This window comes from Sus scrofa, chromosome 5, assembly GCF_000003025.6.
Source record: "Sus scrofa isolate TJ Tabasco breed Duroc chromosome 5, Sscrofa11.1, whole genome shotgun sequence".
Taxonomy (NCBI): domain Eukaryota; kingdom Metazoa; phylum Chordata; class Mammalia; order Artiodactyla; family Suidae; genus Sus; species Sus scrofa.
In genome coordinates, this window is record NC_010447.5 from 48108528 (window position 1) to 48130841 (window position 22314).

The 22314-nt window shown below is 39.1% G+C and overlaps 1 protein-coding gene across 14 annotated transcripts in view; it reads left to right on the top strand.

The window, feature by feature from the left end:
* LMNTD1 (lamin tail domain containing 1) overlaps positions 1 to 22314 on the top strand; it is a 557729-nt gene that overhangs the window by 266355 nt on the left and 269060 nt on the right. For all 14 annotated transcript variants that reach the window (XR_002344073.1, XR_002344070.1, XR_002344072.1 and 11 more), the window contains one exon: positions 2384 to 2486. Coding sequence is in view for 9 of the 14 variants with exons in the window: in XM_021092168.1 (XP_020947827.1) it covers positions 2384 to 2486 (103 nt within the window). In the remaining 5 variants the exon portion in view is untranslated. The remainder of the gene's footprint in view (positions 1 to 2383; positions 2487 to 22314) is intronic.

Below are 22314 nucleotides of genomic sequence, written 5' to 3' on the forward strand. Positions count from 1 at the left end.
CCTATCTCCTCCTTGTGCAGCCTTCTCTAAGCAATCTCATCAGTTTCCATGGCTTTCATTACCACCTCTATGCCCATGACCAACCAGCTCTGTACCTCCAGTCCCATTCTCTACTTGAGCTCTCAAGATGTGCTTATCTAACTGCCTCTGGCTCTGGACATGTTCTCTTGGATATTCCACTGACACATTGACCTCAACCTGCCTGGAACTGAATGTACTTTCCTTATCTTTGAGTGGTACCACTTACTCAAGCCTGAAACAGAGATTTCAGTCTTGACTTCTCCAATTTCTTTCTTATTCTCCAATTAATATCAAAGCTGTCAACTCTGCCTTTTAAAATTTCTTTTAAGAGTCTTTTCTAAGGCCGCACCCGCGGCATATGGAGGTTCCCAGGCTAGGGGTCTAATTGGAGCTGTAGCTGCAGGCCTACTCCAGAGCCACAGCAACGCCAGATCTGAGCTGCATCTGTGACCTACACCACAGCTCAAGGCAATGTCAGATCCTTAACCCACTGAGCAAGGCCAGGGATCGAACCTGCAGCCTCATAGCTCCTAGTCGGATTCGTTAACTACTGCGCCACATTGGGAACTCCGAAAATTTCTTAAATCCAACACTTTCTCCATCCTGCACTATTATGGTTCAACCTACAATGCCATCTCCCATTGTTTTCTGCAACAGCCTTCTAAACGGGCTCCCTACCTCCATAATGGCCCCTTTCCAACCTGTTTTCCAGTCTGCAACAAAATTCATCTTTCTAAACATGAAAATTTAATCGCATCACTTCTGATTCTCCTGTCCATGTCTCTACACTGCCATCAGCATTATTTTTAATCTCTCTCACATAGTTTAAGGGGCCCTTTAGTGATCAAGCCTGCTCACCTCTCAAGCTCCATCTTTTGCTGCTCTCTCTCACCCTGCAGTGCTTCTCCAAGTTCCCAGGCTACAACATCTCTCTACCTGTGGACTCTGGCCGTCCCCATGGATCTGCTCCTTTATGATCAGGCTCTACTCTCTGCTTCTGGCTTCTGTACCCACCCCTTGCAATTTATTCATCCATTATGCTTTTTTAAGATGATGCACTAGACATTGTTCCCCATGCTCAGCCCACAGCAAGGAGCAAAGGAGAACATTGCTGAACTCACAAGGCTCAGAGTTTATTGGACAGATAGAGAAGCCAGCTTTAGGTCATCATGGACCTTTGTGATAAGAGGACACCGGGAGCTCCAAGAGCCCTGACAAGGGCATCTCACTCAGGTTGGGAGCAGGTGGCCTCCTAAGAGCAGTGTTATTTACAGTGTTAGACCTGCGACAGTGTAGGAAGGTAAGAAGCCAGGGTGTTTAAAAAGACCTCAAAAGGCAAACCTTACCTCTTCTGCTTTCACTTTTCCCTTCTCACTCCACTTAACTCTAGTCTTTCTCTGCATCCCACTACCTCCATTCTTTAAATAAACCCTTTTGTTTGGTTGGAAGTTAACCACGTTTTTCCTTCATTGGTGGTATTTGTTTTCATAAAATACACTCAGTCTTTCTGCAAACCCGCCAGCTCCCTTTCTTCAAATCTCTCCAGGTGAAAAATGAGGAAGCCTAATCCCTTGCAGCAGCACTGTCATCCATCTCTTGGACAAAGCTATCAGCTGACTTATAGCTAACTAGGGCCATGCCCAGATGTTCTTTTTTTAATCCTTCTACTATGTGCATTTTCCAATTGTCCACTTGTCTGATATTTTCCAATGTCCACAGTATTAAATTATCTACAAAAAATGGGCAACCCATGATCCCCCTTCATTGTACTATTTTGATGCAGCACAGATCAGATTTTAAAAGCCTTCTCTCATAGCTTTGAGATTCCTGTCAGACCTCAGGCCCACCAGAAGAGCATGGTGGTAAGGTTTCTAGGCTTTCTTTTTTTTTTTTTTTTTTTTTTCTAGGCTTTCTTGAGCCATAGCTATAGCTCAGAAACAGTAAAATGAATGATCAGCTAATCCCATCCCACACATCTCTCAATTTTCTATTTTTAAAGAGTCATATCATATAAAAAGAATTAGACCTCTTAGGGCTTGTCATTTTACATAGTCCTTCCATCCAAGAAGTGGTTCCCATTTTAAAAGGTTTTAATAATATGAGAACTATCCTAGGATAAGTTTGCATTCTCCCCACTTCCCATCCTCTTCAGGGTAAAGAAGAGGGTGGCCTTACCTGGGATTGGTCAGTGGCTACAGGTGACTCTGCCTTGTATGTCATTGTTTTCCTCACTCACTACAGCCTGAAGATTTGGCAGCAGTGCTGGTGCTTATATATACAGGGAAGCTAATTACATCATTTCATTCTTTGGTTGGAACATTTTCCTAACCACTTGCAAATAATCTTCCTCTTCCTTTAACAGCTCTTCTCTGAAGAGTCCAACAATAGCACATTCATCAGAGGAGCTGCAGTCGGAGCCCAGGAGGAGACAACGAAAGACTGGGACCAAGGGGACCAGGCTAAAGGTCAGTGTCCATTGGCTCCTGGGTAATTGGCCTCCCAGTCTCTCCTAAGGGAGCTCTTAACAGAGGCAGATGGAGACTTACATTTAATTCCATGTGGTATAAAAAAATGTGGTTGTTTCGCCTATAAAGGCGGTCATGTTTCTGTAACAATGGCTTCATTCAGGGATTTTGAGAGTCATTATTGCCAGTTCTTTTGGGGACTATGTGAGCAATCATTTTCTTGGTCTGAAGCAAAAGGAGAATCAGAACATAAGGCTGTCTTTTTCAGTTTTTGTTTTCAAAAAATTAAAAAAGACAGCACCTGAGTGCTTTAATCACAAGTACCTTTGTTATGACGCTGCACATGGGGGTGCTGTGTGTATCTGTGATCTATAAAGTCTGTAGCACTTTAATCAGTTTTGATGTCCTTCAGAGAGAAATTAACTGGTCAAAAAAGACAAACTGTGGAAAAGGCATGTAATAAACCAAGATGTAGGTACATAAGATCATTAAGTTAAATCATTAAAACAATGGTATATATGTCTATAACTACAGAAAAAAGCAGGTTAAAATAGAATATATTACCTAATTTTTGTGAAAGAACTATATGTAATTATACATAAATAAAAACATATACTACATATGTATAGGTATGCAAACATACAGCTTATGTATTCAGGGAAAAAATTGCAAGACTACACACCAAAATATTGACTGTAGTTATCTTTATCTGATAAGTTTTGGGATTACTTGACCTTTTTCTTCTGCTCAAGAAAGTGTACTGAATTCATTGTGTATGAGTGTGTGTGTGAGAGAGAGAGAGAGTGTTTTTATGTAATTAAAAAAAAGTCAAAACCCTAACTAATGGATTGAGGCTTAAAAGATAGCAGCTAATAACAGTTGCTTTAAAAGAGATATTTGTGAACTAGAAACCTGAAATAGTGTTTAAAATCACATGGGCTAGTTAAAAAGAAAGACTGAGGCCAAAGTATGATTGACTGATTTGCCAGTTTTCTAGCTGTAATAACTACGGCTTTATGGCAGCATTTTCATAAGTCAAAAATAGCTGTGAAAGTGAATCATCAATTTAGAACAGTAATTATAAAGTAATGCCACCTGTGATATTGGTAGCATTTAACAATCCCATTCAGAAGAGTAATGCTGTATTCCCTTTACTCTAAGCAACTTGTTACTACAATGTTCGAAGAGATATAATGTGTTAAGGAATTATGCATTTGAGACACTGCATAAGTTTTACTAGGAAAATGAGGGGAAAGAGGTGTGTTTAAATGTAGCTTCCATTCCCTAATTTCTCTCTTTGGAAGAATTACATTCTGGTTAATCCCTGAGGTATGAGACTGAGGCTAATTTTTATCAATACTTATTAGAGTACCTATCAGGCATCATACTGATACTTTTAACATTCACATCATTCCTGTAAGATAGATATTTACTATTTAAGAGACCGAGGCTCAGAGAACTTTCCTAACTTTTCCGTTGTCATACAGCCAGTAAGGTTGTGGTACCAAGATTAATGTTCACATCTTTCTGACCTCAAAGACTCTGCTCTTTCCAGTCTGGCCACACTTATAACATTCCATGGTGGTGAGTTATACTGTTTTTAATATTGTTCAGTCTCTCCTCTTCTATTAAAAGATTATACATCCTGCCCCATTGCCTTTGGACCTGGCCATGTGGCCTGCTTTAACCACTGAGTGTGAGCAGATGGGATGGATACCACATCCTTTAAGAGGCATCATGGGTTTTTGTCAGCTCACTTGCTCTTTTCCCTCTGTCATATGAATGTCCCAAAGAGGGAAGCTCCTTCAAGATGGATCCCAGAATGTGGAGACACATGGAGCAGAGCTGAGCAGGGTTTCCTCAGCTGCCAACATAAAGCTGCCAAAATGTGAACAAGTGCACATGCGTTTTCTTTTGCTGCAAACAAATTACCACAAACTTAGCCCCTTGAAACCACAGTGTATCGTCTCACGGTTTCTTGGTTCAGACGTGTGGTCATGGGGCTATTGGATACTCTGTGTGGGGTCTTACCGGGCTGAGATCAAGGCATCAGCTGCTCTTCTCGTTTGGGGTTTGGAGTTCTCTTCTGAGCTCACTGGTCACTGGCAGAACTTTTTTCTTTATGGTTGTAGGGTACAGGTCCTGTTTTCTTGCTGGCTTTTGGCCAGTGGTTGCTGTCAGTTCCTAAAGGCTGTTCTCAGATCTTTCAGTGTGGCATCTTTCACCCTCAAGCCAGCAATGGCACTTTGGATCCCTCCCTTGCAAGTCTCTGACCTCCAGTTGGAGAAGATGCTCAGCTTTTAAAGGGTTCATGTGATTAGGTTAGGTCTACCCAGATAATCTCCTTATCTTCCAGGCAACTAATTAATAAAGAGGAGGTCCTAAGAGAAAATGGATATGTGTATATATATGACTGGGTCACTTTGTTGTATAGCAGAAATGATCACAACCTTGTAAATTAACTGTACTTCATTAAAACTTAAAAAAAATTAAAAAATAAAGAGAAGGTCCTAGGGAAGCCAGCAAGGCCTGAGCCTGTGCACTGCTGGCTCTGTAAAGGGGCCTGGCTTGGTGTTCCTAGGGACCTCAGGCAGTACTAGAAGGCGGTGGGCTTCAGAAGGCTCAGTGCTGGGACAGGGTACATGCAGAGGCTGGGCTTGGAGAGCAAGGGCCCCCCAGCATGATCTTCAAATCCCCTTGCCGTGTAAGGCAACAAAATCACAAGAGTAACACCAAGGGATAGAGACCATGGGGATCTTCTCCGCAGCACAGAGAGGAAAATTGTTTTGAAAGCCACAGAGATTTTGAAAGATTGATTTTTACTGCAGCAAAACTGACTAAGGCAACTGGTTACCTGAAATTGTGTGCTTGTGCATATGGAAAAGGGCACAAATCACAAGGAGCAGCTGATAAAATTTTCATAAAATGAGCACGCCTGTGCAACCACCACTCAGATTAAAGAAATAAACAAAAGCAAACAAATAGACAAAACCCAGAAAACAGTTAACAACGCAGAAGCCCCTTTCAATTTCCCAGCCACTAAAAGAGCCCCAGTCCTTGCTTCTAATATCATAGATTATTTTTGCCATAGATTTCCATTTGAAATCTTGCAAATGGACTTTGTCTTCCTCCTTTTAATATGAATTATCCATGAATTTCAGTCCTTTTGTTGTGTGCAGTTTTAGTTCCCTTCCTGTATGATATTCCTTTATGTGGATATTCCACAATTTGCGTTTTCATATTACTATTGTTGATAGGCATTTGATTAGTCTCTAGTATTTAGCTATTACAAATAATGCTTCCCAAACCGTTTTTGCCAAGCTTCTCTCTCCCCTTCCCTCTTCCTGTTCCTTTCCCCTCCTTACTTTCTCCCTTTTTCCTTCCATCCTTCCTTTTTTCTCTCATTTTTCCTTTTCTTTCTTTCTTTCTTTCTTTCTTTCTTTCTTTCTTTCTTTCTTTCCTTCTTTCTTTCTTTCAGATCTAATTTTCCCTCTCCCTAAAAAAAAAGGACACCAATTTCCTATTCTCAGTAACTTTCAAAGTTAATCTTTAAGATTAACTTAAAAATTATTTGGAAAACCACAGTGAATGAATTCAGACCAAGAACATAAGCAACTGGGAATGGACTGGGAGTCTGAGGTTAACTGATGCAAACTATTGCATTTGGAGTGGATAAGCAATGAAATCCTGCTGTATAGCATAGGGAACTATATCCAGTCACTTGTCATGGAACATGGTGGAGGGTAATGTGAGAAAAAGGAATAAAAAATATATATATATATGTATGACTGGATCACTTTGCTGTATAGTAGAAATTGACTGAACACTGTAAATCAACTATAATAGAAAAAATAAAAATCATTAAAAAAAGAATGTAAGGAACTGAAGGTGGGATAAAAAACAAGGTATGATTTCATATTCTTAGTTTATCTCAAGACAGAAACTGCTTAGGCAGGATCAGAATCATTTCAGCCATCACTCTGAGCAGAGCCATGCAGTGTAGTGGGAAATAGCATAGACCTGAGGCAACATTTAGGGCTCTGACCGGTTCCTTTTTCTAGATGATAACCGTTGCAAGTCACTTCCTCTCTGAGCTCCATTTCCTTCATCTGTCATGGAAGTAATGATACCTATCCATTGAGATCTTTTTGTTCCTTCCCACACTTCTACCTCTTATTTGGAAAACAATAGCACATTTTGCCCTGGCCCCTTGCACTGTCTATTTTCTGGTCTTCTCTGCCTTACCTTGTGCCCCAGAAAACTGACTTCTGTAGACTGCATCACCTTGTTCTGTTATCATTTTGCCTCAAATTAAATTCAGCCAGTGGAAAGCACTGGCAAGACATTGGAGGGAAAGAAGCAAAAGCGGTTGTAATATATTTTGCACACATACACTGCTTCCTCCCTACCTACTGTTGGTCTATCTAGAGTGGATTACTACAGAATTTCAGGCCACAGCTCTAGCTACCACTTGGCTCCAGACACCTTTTTCTCTCGTCCACTTTAAACCTGAGGGTGATCATGATTTCTCATTCATTGGTGCTCCACCATCCCTTGTTTTTTGTAACTCTGCCCATACCTCTGTAAACAGTTATTATACTCTCTTCAGGCTTAAGCCCTTTGAAGTGGATCAGCCTTTCCTGAAATATCCCTGATACTAGAGAAGGAAGCCCAATTATATTGTTAAATATAATGGTTAATTGGAAAGGGTATCAAAAGTTGGAGGCCAAAGAAAACCAGGGATTTAAACAATCAAAGAGGTGAGATGGAGGAATGATGAATCATGGAGTCACATGAACTGTTTCTACAATCTCTGCTGAGTTCTTTCCGTGCATGGATTTAAGCTTCCCTATAACCATGTGAGTTAGTATAACTACCTAATATAGAGGCAAGGAAACTATTCCAGAGAGTGGTCAAGTAATTTCTTGAGATAACTCTTTATTAACTGGCAGAGCTAAGATTTGAATCCAGGACCTTTTATCTCCCAAATGCCTGCTCTTAACCAGAAGAACAGAAGCTTACTTTCTATTGCAGAAACAAGAGTTATGGTTGACTGCTGGCTTTACATAATTTTCAAGGCTTACTATGTGGCATGGTTGTGTTTTGAAGATATAGACACAGGATAGATAATTTGGAGATATTAAGCAAATTTATACAAGTGTCAATGAGTCCAGAGTTGGAAGGTGCAATGGGAGTAGCTGGTATCTCTTTGTATCACGTTCTGCTCTGAAATCTTTGGCAACTCCCCATTGACCCTAAAATAAAATCCAGCCTCCTTTGCCTGTCCTTTAGGGATTCTCTGCAGTCATATTGAATCTCCTTTTTAGGATGATTTCCTACTCATCATATCGACTTGCTCCCATCACACTGCCTTACTCTTTTTTTTTTTTTTGTCTTTTTGTCTTTTTGCCTTTTCTAGGGCCGCTTCGGGGCATATGGAGATTCCCAGGCTAGGGGTCTAATCAGAGCCATAGCCACCAGCCTACACCAGAGCCACAGCAACGCGGGATCTGAGCCGCGTCTGCAAACTACACCGCAGCTCATGGCGCATTAACCCATTGAGCAAGGCCAGGGATTGAACCCATAACCTCAAGGTTCCTAGTTGGATTCGTTAACCACTGTGCCACAATGGGAACTCCACACACTGCTTTACTCTTTGTGGTTCACTTGGTTTCTTCACGAATTTGCCTTCACTCTATATTTCTCCTATGAAATCCTCTTAAGCCTTTTTATCCCACTTAAAAGCTATGTCCCCTAGACAGATCTTTTCTTTATCACCTTTTCTTACTACTTGTGGTAACCACAAATTACCATCCATCCCTTCTCTGAACAGTGACCGCTTTCTTTACACTACTTTCTCATATGTGCCTTGTGTTGCTTAGATTCTAATTGTCTACGTTCATCTCCCTTAGACATTAGGAGCTTAGAAGATGAGGAACACTAAGATGAGTAAAACAGAACCTCTGCCCCCAAAGTGGTAAGAACACAAAGAGCTTTAAATACCAATGCCTCTATGTGTTTGGGGATTTTACTTTTGGCAAATGTTAAGACCTTTGCATATGTAAAAGAGCAAGCAACGTTTTTCACATATAGTTGAGAGAGTCAAGGAGGGTTTCTTGGATAAAAAGACATTTGGTATGTACCTGGAACTCTGGTGGTGTTGTCAGCTGTCATAAATCAGGGAAGGTATTCTTCCAAGAGACAGCAGCATGAGGTGGCTTCAAGAATGCTGCCTCCATCGTGCAGCCCAGTATCTCTGGTGATTAATGAAACCAATAATAGCATCTATCATTTACTGAGTGCCTAACATATGCCAGACATTGTGTTAAATGCTGTTTGTACATTATTTCATCTAATTCTCATAAGAGCTTCCCCATTTTACATGTGAGAAAACCAAGGTTTAAAGACATTTGGTAACTTGTTCAAAGTGGCCCATTTGGTCAATGGCAGAGCTGAATCTTATACCTAACTGATTAAAAAGTCCAGAAGATGAAATATGAGGCCACATTGCCTTTCTTATTACAATTTGATATAATATGTAACCTTTTTTTATTAATCTACCACCAACATTCCAGAGACAATTCAAACCAAAGATGAAAAATGTCACACTGCCTTCCAAATCTAAAATTAAATTCAGAGATATGAAACTGCCACATACTATACAATATGGGTAAAATTTACCAAAGCAGTGAGCTTCCATTTTTCAGATGCGCAAGCAATGAGCATTAACACTGTGGAATTTCCAGGATGCAAGTTAGAAACTTGCTGCAGTATGAGCTGAAAAGGTATTATCTGCATTTTTTTCATATATCATAAAACTATTTTTCCCCAACTGTTATGAAATGTTTCTGTTCCTTGTGTGGGAACAGTAGTAAATTTTCATATTAACCAAATATGACTGTGCATCAAGATGTTGAAAATTATATGATTTTTAGTCTTCGACCGCAAGATAAGTTGAAGAGGCAGTCACCATGTTCCACTCTGTTAGCAAAAGAGCACTGGGGCAAGGTTTGTTTAAAGATGGACTGCTAGCAAAATCTGCTTACAAAGTGTGTGTGTGTGTGTGTGTGTGTGTGTGTGAGAGAGAGAGAGAGAGAGAGAGAGAGAGAGAGAGAGAGAGAGAGAGAGAGAGAGAGAGACAGCACTCCAGGGGTAGCTTGTTTCCTACCAGTAGGCGGAAGGATGGCAGCTGTTATCCAGCTGTGTACCACCAAACAGAGTGCTATTTCTCCTGCTTCTCAATGGATGCCTTGCATTGGGGCAGAGAAACAGCTCTGGAAAACTACAGGAAATGTTAGCTTTAGTAGACCCCAGTGTTAAAGATTTTTTGGGAAAGAGTCACATCTAAGATACATAAAGCTTGGAATTGTCTGGGCTTTGGTTCTATTCAGAACTAAACAGTAGCCAGAAACAAAAGGGCTCTGGAAAATGGAGTCCTTATAATTTTATTGCCTTGCTTTTTAATGCATGCATCAACATATGGACTTTTGAACAATTGACAAACTTTTTTTTTTAGGTTGCCTATCCTTATAAGAAATGTAGAGGGCTGAAGACATATCCTAGAGTGACCACAATAACCTAGTGTTACACTTGACAGAAATTAGGCTGCAAAGTGGATAAATGTTTGATTTGTTGCAACTGTTTTTCACTCCCTAGAAAATACTGCCAGCATTATGAACATCAGTAATCTGGTAAATATAGCTTTTTTATTGAACAAAACTTAGAGTGACCAACCATCCTGGTTTGTTTGGGGCTGAGAAGTTTCCCCAAGATGTGTGACTTTCAGTGCCTCTGAAACCACCACTATCCTGCTTTAGGATCAGGCAAACATGAGTGGTAGGTCAACAAACATTAAGATCAAATGTTTCTCTTTCTGTTTCATGTGCTAAATTCATATGAAATTGGAAAGTGCTAAGAACAACAAAATACAGCTCTTTTTTAAAATTTTTTTATTTTTTGTTTTTATTTTTTTGCCTTTTTAGGGCTGCATATGCAGCAAATTGATATTGCCAGGCTAGGAGTCAAATCAGAGCTGTAGCTGCCAGCCTATACCACAACCACAGCAACTCAGAACCCAAACCACATCTGCGACTACACCACAACTCACAGCAATACCAGATCCCTGACCCACCGAGCGAGGCCAGGGATTGAACCTGCATCCTTATGGATCCTAATTAGGTTCGTTAACCACTGAGCCATGAAAGGAACTCCAGCTCTTTTATTTTATATTTAAATACTTAATGAACTTTATTACATTTATAGGTGTACAACAGTCATCGCAACCAAATTTTACAGCATTTCCATCCCAGACCCTCAGTGCTCTCCCCCCACCCCCCAACCTGTCTCATTTTGGAAACCATAAGTTTTTCAAAGTCTGTGAGTCAGTATCTGTTCTGCAACAAAGTTCACTGTGTCCTTTTTTTAGATTCCACATGTAAGTGATGGCATTTGATGTTGGTATCTCACTGTCTGACTGACTTTACTTAGCAAGGTAATTTCTAGGTCCATCCATGTTGCTGCAAAGGCCATTATTTCTTTCCTTTTAATGGCTGAGTAATACTCCGTTGTGTATATGTACCACATCTTCTTTATCCACTTCTCTGTTGATGGACATTTAGGTTGTGTCCATGTCTAGGCTGTTGCAAATAGTGCTGCAGTGAACATTGGACTACATGTGTCTTTTCTTTCTTTTTTTTTTTTTTTTTTTTTCCCACTGTATAGCAAGGGGATCAAGTTATCCTTACATGTATACATTACAATTACAGTTTTTCCCCCACCCTTTGTTCTGTTGCAACATGAGTATCTAGACATAGTTCTCAATGCTATTCAGCAGGATCTCCTTGTAAATCTATTCTAAGTTGTGTCTGATAAGCCCAAGCCCCCGATCCCTCCCACTCCCTCCCTCTCCCATCAGGCAACCACAAGTCTCTTCTCCAAGTCCATGATTTTCTTTTCTGAGGAGATGTTCATTTGTGCTGGATATTAGATTCCAGTTATAAGTGATATCATATGGTATTTGTCTTTGTCTTTCTGGCTCATTCCACTCAGTATGAGAGTCTCTAGTTCCATCCATGTTGCTGCAAATGGCATTATGTCATTCTTTTTTATGGCTGAGTGGTATTCCATTGTGTATATATACCACATCTTCCGAATCCAATCATCTGTCGATGGATATTTGGGTTGTTTCCATGTCCTGGCTATTGTGAATAGTGCTGCAATGAACATGCGGGTGCATGTGTCTCTATTAAGTAGAGTTTTGTCCGGATAGATGCCCAAGAGTGGGATTGCTGGGTCGTATGGAAGTTCTATGTATAGATTTCTAAGGTATCTCCAAACTGTTCTCCATAGTGGCTGTACCAGTTGACATTCCCACCAAAAGTGCAGGAAGGTTCCCTTTTCTCCACAGCCCCTCCAGCACTTGTTATTTGTGGACTTATGAATGATGGCCATTCTGACTGGTGTGAGGTGGTATCTCATGGTCGTTTTGATTTGCATTTCTCTTATAATCAGCGATGTTGAGCATTTTCTCATGTGTTTGTTGGCTATCTGTATATCTTCCTTGGAGAAATGTCTATTCAGGTCTTTTGCCCATTTTTCCATTGATTGATTGGCTTTTTTGCTGTTGAGTTGTATAAGTTGCTTATATATTCTAGAGATTAAGCCCTTGTCGATTGCATCATTTGAAACTATTTTCTCCCATTCTGTAAGTTGTCTTTTTGTTTTCTTTTGGGTTTCCTTTGCTGTGCAAAAGCTTTTCAGTTTGATGAGGTCCCATGGGTTTATTTTTGCTCTGATTTCTATTGTTTTGGGAGACTGACCTGAGAAAATATTCATGATGTTGATGTCAGAGAGTGTTTTGCCTATGTTCTCTTCTAGGAGTTTGATGGTGTCTTGTCGTATATTTAAGTCTTTCAGCCATTTGGAGTTTATTTTTGTGCATGGTGTGAGGGTGTGTTCTAGTTTCATTGCTTTGCATGCAGCTGTCCAGGTTTCCCAGCAATGCTTGCTGAATAGACTTTCTTTTTCCCATTTTATGTTCTTGCCTCCCTTGTCAAAGATTAATTGACCATAGGTGTCAGGGTTTATTTCCGGGTTCTCTATTCTGTTCCATTGGTCTGTCTGTCTGTTTTGATACCAGTACCACACTGCCTTGATGACTGTGGCTTTGTAGTATTTCTTGAAGTCTGGGAGAGTTATGCCTCCTGCTTGGTTTTTGTTTCTCAGGATTGCTTTGGCGATTCTGGGTCTTTTGTGGTTCCATATAAATGTTTGGATTGTTTGTTCTAGTTCTGTGAAAAATGTCATGGGTAATTTGATAGGGATTGCATCAAATCTGTAGATTGCTTTGGGCAGTATAGCCATTTTTACAATATTGATTTTCCCAATCCAGGAACATGGAATATCTTTCAATTTCTTTACATCTTCTTTGATTTCTTTGATTAAAGTTTTATAGTTCTCGGCATATAGGTCCTTTACCTCCTCGGTCAGGTGTATTCCGAGGTATTTGATTTTGTGAGGTGCAATTTTAAAAGGTATCGTATTTTTGTATTCCTTTTCTAATGTTTCATTGCTGGTATACAGAAATGCAACTGACTCCTGAATGTTAATCTTATACCCTGCTACTTTGCTGAATTGATTAATCAGTTCAAGTAGTTTTGGGGTTGAGTCCTTAGGGTTTTCTATGTATAGTATCATGTCATCTGCATACAGTGACAGTTTGATCTCTTGTCTTCCTATATGGATGCCTTTGATTTCTTTTGTTTGTCTAATTGCTGTGGCTAGGACTTCCAAAACTATGTTGAATAGCAGTGGTGAGAGTGGGCATCCCTGTCTTGTTCCAGATTTGAGTGAGAAGGCTTTCAGTTTTTCCCCATTGAGGATTATATTTGCTGTGGGTTTATCATAAATGGCTTTGATTATATTCAGGAATGTTCCCTCTGTACCCACTTTGGCGAGGGTCTTGATCATGAATGGATGTTGGACTTTGTCAAATGCTTTTTCTGCGTCTATTGAGATGATCATATGATTTTTGACTTTTTTTTTTTTGTTAATGGGGTGTATGATGCTGATTGATTTGCATATGTTGAACCATCCTTGTGAACCTGTGATGAACCCAACCTGGTCATGGTGTATAATTTTTTTGGTATGTTGTTGGATTCGGTTGGCTAAGATTTTGTTGAGAATTTTTGCATCTATATTCATCAATGATATTGGCCGATAGTTTTCTTTTTTGGTGGTATCTCTGGTTTTGGCATGAGGGTGATGGTGGCATCATAGAATGTCTTTGGGAGTATTCCTTCTTCTTCAACCTTTTGAAAGAGTTGAAGGAGGATGGGCACCAGTTCCTCTTTATATGTTTGATAGAATCCACCTGTGAAGCCATCTGGTCCTGGACTTTTATTTGTAGGGTGTGATTTTATGACCTCTTCAATTTCATTTCTAGTGATCGGTCTGTTCAGTTGGTCTGTTTCTACTTGATTCCGTTTTGGCAGGCTGTAAGATTCTAGAAAATTGTCCATTTCTTCCAGATTGTCAAACTTGTTGCCATACAGTTGTTCATAGTATTCTCTTATGGTTTTTTGTATTTCTGCTGTATCCGTTGTGATTTCTCCTTTTTCATTTATAATTTTGATTATTTGAGTTCTTTCTCTCCTCTTTTTAGTGAGTCTGGCCAGAGGTTTGTCAATTTTGTTCACCTTTTCAAAGAACCAGCTCTTGGTTTTATTAATTTTCTCTATTGTTTTTTGAGTCTTATTTTATTGATTTCTTCTTTGATCTTTATAATTTCCTTCCTTCTGCTGACTTTAGGACTTTTTGTACTTCTTTTTCTAATTCATTTAGGTGGAGGGTTAAGTTGTCAATTTGGGATCTTTCTTCTGTTTTGAGAAGGGCCTGTATTGCTATAAATTTCCCTCTGAGCACTGCTTTCGCAGCATCCCATAGATTTTGAGAGGTTGTGTCTTCATTATCATTTGTTTCAAGGTAGTTTTTAATTTCCTTCTTGATTTCCTCATTGACGCATTGGTTTTTTAGTAGCATGTTGTTTAGTCTCCATGTAGTAGGTTTTTTCTCTTTCCTTTTCCCATGGTTGGTTTCTAATTTCATGGCATTGTGGTCAGAGAAGATACTTGAGATAATTTCTATGCTCCTAAATTTATTGAGGTTAGCTGTGTGTCCCAATATGTGGTCGATTCTTGAGAATGTTCCATGAGCATTTGAGAAGAGTGTGTATTCTGCTTTTTTTGGATGTAGTGTCCTGAAGATATCAATGAAGTCTAACTTTTCTATTGTTTCCTTTAGGATCTCTGTTGCTTTATTGGTTTTCTGTCTAGAGGATCTGTCCATTGATGTGAGGTGGGGTATTAAGGTCTCCTACTATGATTGTATTCTCATCAATATCTCCCTTTATGTCTGTTAATATTTGTTGTATGTATCTGGGTGCTCCTATGTTTGGGGCATATATGTTGATGATAGTAACATCCTCTCCTTGGATGGATCCCTTAATCATTAAATAGTGTCCTTCTTTGTCTTTCTTTATGTCTTTTGTTTTAAATCTATTTTGTCTGATATGAGCGTTGCGACTCCTGCTTTTCTGTCTTGTCTATTGGCGTGAAATATTTTCCCCCACCCTTTCAATTTCAATCTATATGTATCTTTTGTCCTGAGGTGAGTTTCTTGTAGGCAGCATATTGAAGGTTTTTGCCTTTTTATCCACTCAGCCACTCTGTGTCTTTTGATTGGGGCATTCAGCCCATTGACATTTAAGGTGATAATTGATAGATGATTATTTATTGCCATTTGAACCTCGAGTTCCAGTTGATTCTATGGTTCTCCATTCTTCCTTTTTTTTTTTTTTCTTGGGTTGGATGGTCTCCTGTTATTATCTGCTTGAGTGTATTTTTTTTTTCATTTTTTGCAAATGCAATATTTGGTTTTGGCTTGTGGTTGCCCTGACTTTTAAGTATGCTAACCCCTTCCCATAATTGTGTGTTTTAGCCTGATGGTCCTGTAAGTTCAAACACTTCATTATTATATTAAAATTAAGAAGAGAGACATACATACAAACAAAAAGGGTTATTTGCTTCCTAACATCCCTTGCCCACATTTTGTGGTTTTGATGACTCTTTTTTATTTTTTTCTTTTTAATTTTATTTTGTTTGAAGCATGTTCATGATTAAATCTGTATGCTGGCTTATTTGAGTGACTGCTCTCTGATTGCGGTTTCCTCAATCCTAGTTCTTCCTCTTCTTCTTCTTTTTTTTTTTTTCTTTTCTTTTTTCTTCCCTTTCCTTCCTTTCTTTTTGGTTTCGAGAAGCCCTTTCGATATTTCCTTTAACCTGGGTTTTGTGTTGCTGTATTCTTTAAGTTTTTGTTTGTTGGGAAAAATTTTTATTTCCCCTTCTATTTTAAATGATATTCTTGCTGGATAGAGTATTCTAGGTTGCATATTTTTTCCTTTGAGCGCTTTAAATATCTCTTGCCATTCCCTCCTGGCCTGTAGTGTTTCTGTAGAGAAATCAGCTGATATTCTTATGGGGGTTCCCTTGTAGGTAACATTCTGTTTTTCTCTTGCTGCCTTTAGGATCCTCTCCTTATCACTAACTTTTGCCATTTTTATTATGCTGTGTCTTGGTGTGGGTCTGTTTGGGTTCAGTTTGTTTGGGGCCCTCTGTGCTTCTTGTATCTTGAACCCAGTATCCTTTAGATTTGGGAAGTTTCCAGCGATAATTTCTTCAAATATATTTTCCATTCCCTTATCTTTTTCTACTCCTTCTGGAATTCCTATTATGCGTAGATTGGCCCGTTTTAAATTATCCCATAGGTCTCTTATATTGCTTTCCAGTTTTTTGATTCGGTTTTCTGTCTGTTGACCGGATTGAGTGATTTCCATTATTCTATCTTCCATATCACTGATTCGTTCTTCTGCATTATTCATCCTGGTTTTTACTGCCCTTAGTTCAGTTTGCATCTCTGCAAATGAATATTCTAGTTTTTCTTGGCTCCTCCTTATATCTTCTAGTTCCTTTCTGAGGGTATCTGCATTACTGTTCATATCTTAATTCCTTCAGTATTTTCAGTATTTCTCTTTTGAACTCCAGGTCTGTCTGACTGCCGAGATCTGTTTCATTGTTGACTGTTTTAGGTGAGTTCTCCTGTTGGTTTGCCTGGGGGTGGTTTCTCAGCTTCTTCATCTTGCTTGTTGTTTTCTTTCTCCTGAGGGAGTTGACCTCTCCGTTATCGGACAGTGTTTGCCTTGTCACTGCCGTGGAATATTTCCTGAGGGCTGGCGTTGTTGGTCAATCTTTTTTGAGGCAGTGTGGCTTTTCTGGAGTGTTGATGGGGCTAACAGTGTTTCTTTGAAGCAAAGGAGGGCTTCCTGAGGGCAGACAGGACTGGGAGGTCCACACCACGACGGTAGCAGATTTCACTTGGTCATGCAGAGCTTGCTCTGGTGTGTTTAGGCTGTGGGGTTCTTTCAGGGGGTTTATTATTAAATTCTAATGCATAAACAGAACTGCCTGAGGCCCTGCTCTTAAGTACAAAAAAAGAAAAAAGAAAAAGAAAGACAGAAAGAAAAGAAAAAAGAAAGAAAAATATGACCTTCAGGTCTTGGTGCACATTTCTAGGTTCTATCCCCCAATTCTTTCCACTTCAGTTGCAGCTTCTCCTTTGTCAAGGAGGTCTAAGTAGAAGGAACTGGCACACAGAAGCTCAACCCATCCCATCATTTCCCTTCAGCAATGCTTTTCTTTAAAACTGATTTTTTTTTTCCATTATAGTTGGTTCAGAGTGTCCTGTCAATTTTCTGCCATGACCCAGTCACACATACATATATACAATCTTTTTCTCACATTATCCTCCATCATGCTCCATCATAAGTGACCAAATACAACAGTTTGCATTTATTAACCCTAGATTCCCAGTCCAGCCCACTCCCTCCCTCTCCTTTCCCCCCCCGCTTGACAACCACAAGTCTGTTCTCCAAGTACAAGTCTGTTCTCCAAGTACCTTTCTTTTTATGGAAAGGTTCATTTGTGCCATATGTTAGATTCCAGATATAAATGATATCATATGGTATTTGTCTTTCTCTTTCTGACTTACTTCACTTTGTATGAGTCTCTAGTTCCATCCATGTTGCTGCAAATGGCATTATGTCATTCTTTTTTATGGCTGAGTAGTATTCCATTGTGTATATATACCAAGACTTCTTAATCCATTCATCTGTCAATAGACATTTAGGTTGTTTCCATGTCTTGGCTATTGTGAATAGTGATGCAATGAACATGCATGTGTACGTGTCTTTTTTTCAAGGAAAGTTTTGTCTGGATACATTTCCAAGAGTGTGATTGCTGGGTCATATGGTAGTTCTATATTTAGTTTTCTGAAGTACCTCCATGTTGTTTTCCATAGTGGTTGTACCAATTTACATTCTCATCAAGAGTGTAGGAGGCTTCCCTTTGTTATTTGTGGACTATTAATGATGGCCATTCTGACTGATGTGAGGTGGTATCTCAAAGCAGTTTGATTTTCAGTGATGTTGAGCATTTTTTCATGTGCTTGTTGGCCATCTGTATATCTTCTTAGAGAAATATCTATTCAGGTCTTTTGCTCATTTTTTATTTGGGCTATTGGTTTTTTGCTGTTGAGTTGTATGAATTGTTTGTATATTTTAGAGATCAAGCCTTCATAAGTTGCATCATTTGAAATTATTTTCTCCATTCTGTAAGTTTTTTTTTTATGGTCCTTTCAGAAATCCTTATATGTAGCTCTCTGCTATATCCTCAAATACAACACAGCTTCTCAGCTTTTTGAATGCTTCTTCTCAACACAAATCCAAGGACAGAGAAGCACGAGCATTGCCAATCCATCAATTCTCACTCATTTCACTATATCTTCTCTTTTACTGTGTTAGTTAGTTTTTAGGAGTTATTTCATTTTATGCTCCCCGCCTTTTTTGCTTCACTGCAGCATATGGAGTTCCCAGGCCAGGGATAGGATCTGAGCAGCATTGTGACCTATACCATAGAAACAGCAACACCAGATCCCTAACCCACTGTGCCAGGCAGGGGGTAGAACCTGCATCCCAGTGCTGAGGTGATGCTGCCCATCCCATTGCACCAAAGCAGGAACTCCTCATTTTGTGCTTTTTGAGTTGGTTTATTTATTTTTTTATGTTTAAAACAAAAGTTTTGACAGCCTTTAAAATAATGAAATGATTGAGTCACTTCTTATGAGTTATGAAAAGACATCTTCAGTTTATAAAAGAAGATATTATTTTATTTCTAAAAAATCATTTTAAGTTCTCCAATAAAACTGTAATTTAAAAAATGGAATAGAAGTTTATGGTTTAAAAATAAAAGAGCTGGTTCTGCAGAGCAAAGGAAAACCTAAACAAAACAAAAAGACAACCCATAGAATGGGAGAAAATATTTGCAAATGAATTTACTGACAAGGGATTAAACTCCAAAATTTATAAACACCTCCTACCACTCAATACCAAAAAAAAAACAAACAACCCCATCAAAAAATGGGCAGAAGATCTAAACAGACAGTTCCCCAAAGAAGACATACAGATGGACCAAAAACACATGAAAAAATGTTCAGCATCACTCATTATTAGAGAAATGCAAATCAAAACCACTATGAGGTACCACATTACACCAGCCAAAATGGCCATCATCCAAAAGTCTACAAACAATAAGTGCTGGAGATAAAAAAGAACCCTATTACACCGTTGATGGGAATGTAAATTGGTGCAGCCATTGTGGAAAGCAGTGTGGAGATTCCTCAGAAAACTAAAAATAAAGCTACCATTTGATCCAGCAATCCCACTCCTGGGCATCTATCCAGAGAAAACCATGACTTGAAAAGACACATGATAAAATAGAGATTCAAAAAACAACAGAGAAAATTAATAAAACCAAGAGCTGGTTCTTTGAAAAGGTAAACATAATTGACAAACCTCTGGCCAGACTCACTAAAAAGAGGAGAGAAAGAACTCAAATAACCAAAATTATAAATGAAAAAGGAGAAATCACAACGGATACAGCAGAAATACAAAAAACCATAAGAGAATACTATGAACAACTGTATGGCAACAAGTTTGACAATCTGGAAGAAATGGACAATTTTCTAGAATCTTACAGCCTGCCAAAACGGAATCAAGTAGAAACAGACCAACTGAACAGACCGATCACTAGAAATGAAATTGAAGAGGTCATAAAATCACACCCTACAAATAAAAGTCCAGGACCAGATGGCTTCACAGGTGGATTCTATCAAACATATAAAGAGGAACTGGTGCCCATCCTCCTTCAACTCTTTCAAAAGGTTGAAGAAGAAGGAATACTCCCAAAGACATTCTATGATGCCACCATCACCCTCATGCCAAAACCAGAGATACCACCAAAAAAGAAAACTATCGGCCAATATCATTGATGAATATAGATGCAAAAATTCTCAACAAAATCTTAGCCAACCGAATCCAACAACATACCAAAAAAATTATACACCATGACCAGGTTGGGTTCATCACAGGTTCACAAGGATGGTTCAACATATGCAAATCAATCAGCATCATACACCCCATTAACAAAAAAAAAAAAGTCAAAAATCATATGATCATCTCAATAGACGCAGAAAAAGCATTTGACAAAGTCCAACATCCATTCATGATCAAGACCCTCGCCAAAGTGGGTACAGAGGGAACATTCCTGAATATAATCAAAGCCATTTATGATAAACCCACAGCAAATATAATCCTCAATGGGGAAAAACTGAAAGCCTTCTCACTCAAATCTGGAACAAGACAGGGATGCCCACTCTCACCACTGCTATTCAACATAGTTTTGGAAGTCCTAGCCACAGCAATTAGACAAACAAAAGAAATCAAAGGCATCCATATAGGAAGACAAGAGATCAAACTGTCACTGTATGCAGATGACATGATACTATACATAGAAAACCCTAAGGACTCAACCCCAAAACTACTTGAACTGATTAATCAATTCAGCAAAGTAGCAGGGTATAAGATTAACATTCAGGAGTCAGTTGCATTTCTGTATACCAGCAATGAAACATTAGAAAAGGAATACAAAAATACGATACCTTTTAAAATTGCACCTCACAAAATCAAATACCTCGGAATACACCTGACCGAGGAGGTAAAGGACCTATATGCCGAGAACTATAAAACTTTAATCAAAGAAATCAAAGAAGATGTAAAGAAATTGAAAGATATTCCATGTTCCTGGATTGGGAAAATCAATATTGTAAAAATGGCTATACTGCCCAAAGCAATCTACAGATTTGATGCAATCCCTATCAAATTACCCATGACATTTTTCACAGAACTAGAACAAACAATCCAAACATTTATATGGAACCACAAAAGACCCAGAATCGCCAAAGCAATCCTGAGAAACAAAAACCAAGCAGGAGGCATAACTCTCCCAGACTTCAAGAAATACTACAAAGCCACAGTCATCAAGGCAGTGTGGTACTGGTATCAAAACAGACAGACAGACCAATGGAACAGAATAGAGAACCCGGAAATAAACCCTGACACCTATGGTCAATTAATCTTTGACAAGGGAGGCAAGAACATAAAATGGGAAAAAGAAAGTCTATTCAGCAAGCATTGCTGGGAAACCTGGACAGCTGCATGCAAAGCAATGAAACTAGAACACACCCTCACACCATGCACAAAAATAAACTCCAAATGGCTGAAAGACTTAAATATACGACAAGACACCATCAAACTCCTAGAAGAGAACATAGGCAAAACACTCTCTGACATCAACATCATGAATATTTTCTCAGGTCAGTCTCCCAAAACAATAGAAATCAGAGCAAAAATAAACCCATGGGACCTCATCAAACTGAAAAGCTTTTGCACAGCAAAGGAAACCCAAAAGAAAACAAAAAGACAACTTACAGAATGGGAGAAAATAGTTTCAAATGATGCAATCGACAAGGGCTTAATCTCTAGAATATATAAGCAACTTATACAACTCAACAGCAAAAAAGCCAATCAATCAATGGAAAAATGGGCAAAAGACCTGAATAGACATTTCTCCAAGGAAGATATACAGATAGCCAACAAACACATGAGAAAATGCTCAACATCGCTGATTATAAGAGAAATGCAAATCAAAACGACCATGAGATACCACCTCACACCAGTCAGAATGGCCATCATTCATAAGTCCACAAATAACAAGTGCTGGAGGGGCTGTGGAGAAAAGGGAACCTTCCTGCACTTTTGGTGGGAATGTCAACTGGTACAGCCACTATGGAGAACAGTTTGGAGATACCTTAGAAATCTATACATAGAACTTCCATACGACCCAGCAATCCCACTCTTGGGCATCTATCCGGACAAAACTCTACTTAATAGAGACACATGCACCCGCATGTTCATTGCAGCACTATTCACAATAGCCAGGACATGGAAACAACCCAAATATCCATCGACAGATGATTGGATTCGGAAGATGTGGTATATATACACAATGGAATACCACTCAGCCATAAAAAAGAATGACATAATGCCATTTGCAGCAACATGGATGGAACTAGAGACTCTCATACTGAGTGGAATGAGCCAGAAAGACAAAGACAAATACCATATGATATCACTTATAACTGGAATCTAATATCCAGCACAAATGAACATCTCCTCAGAAAAGAAAATCATGGACTTGGAGAAGAGACTTGTGGTTGCCTGATGGGAGAGGGAGGGAGTGGGAGGGATCGGGGGCTTGGGCTTATCAGACACAACTTAGAATAGATTTACAAGGAGATCCTGCTGAATAGCATTGAGAAC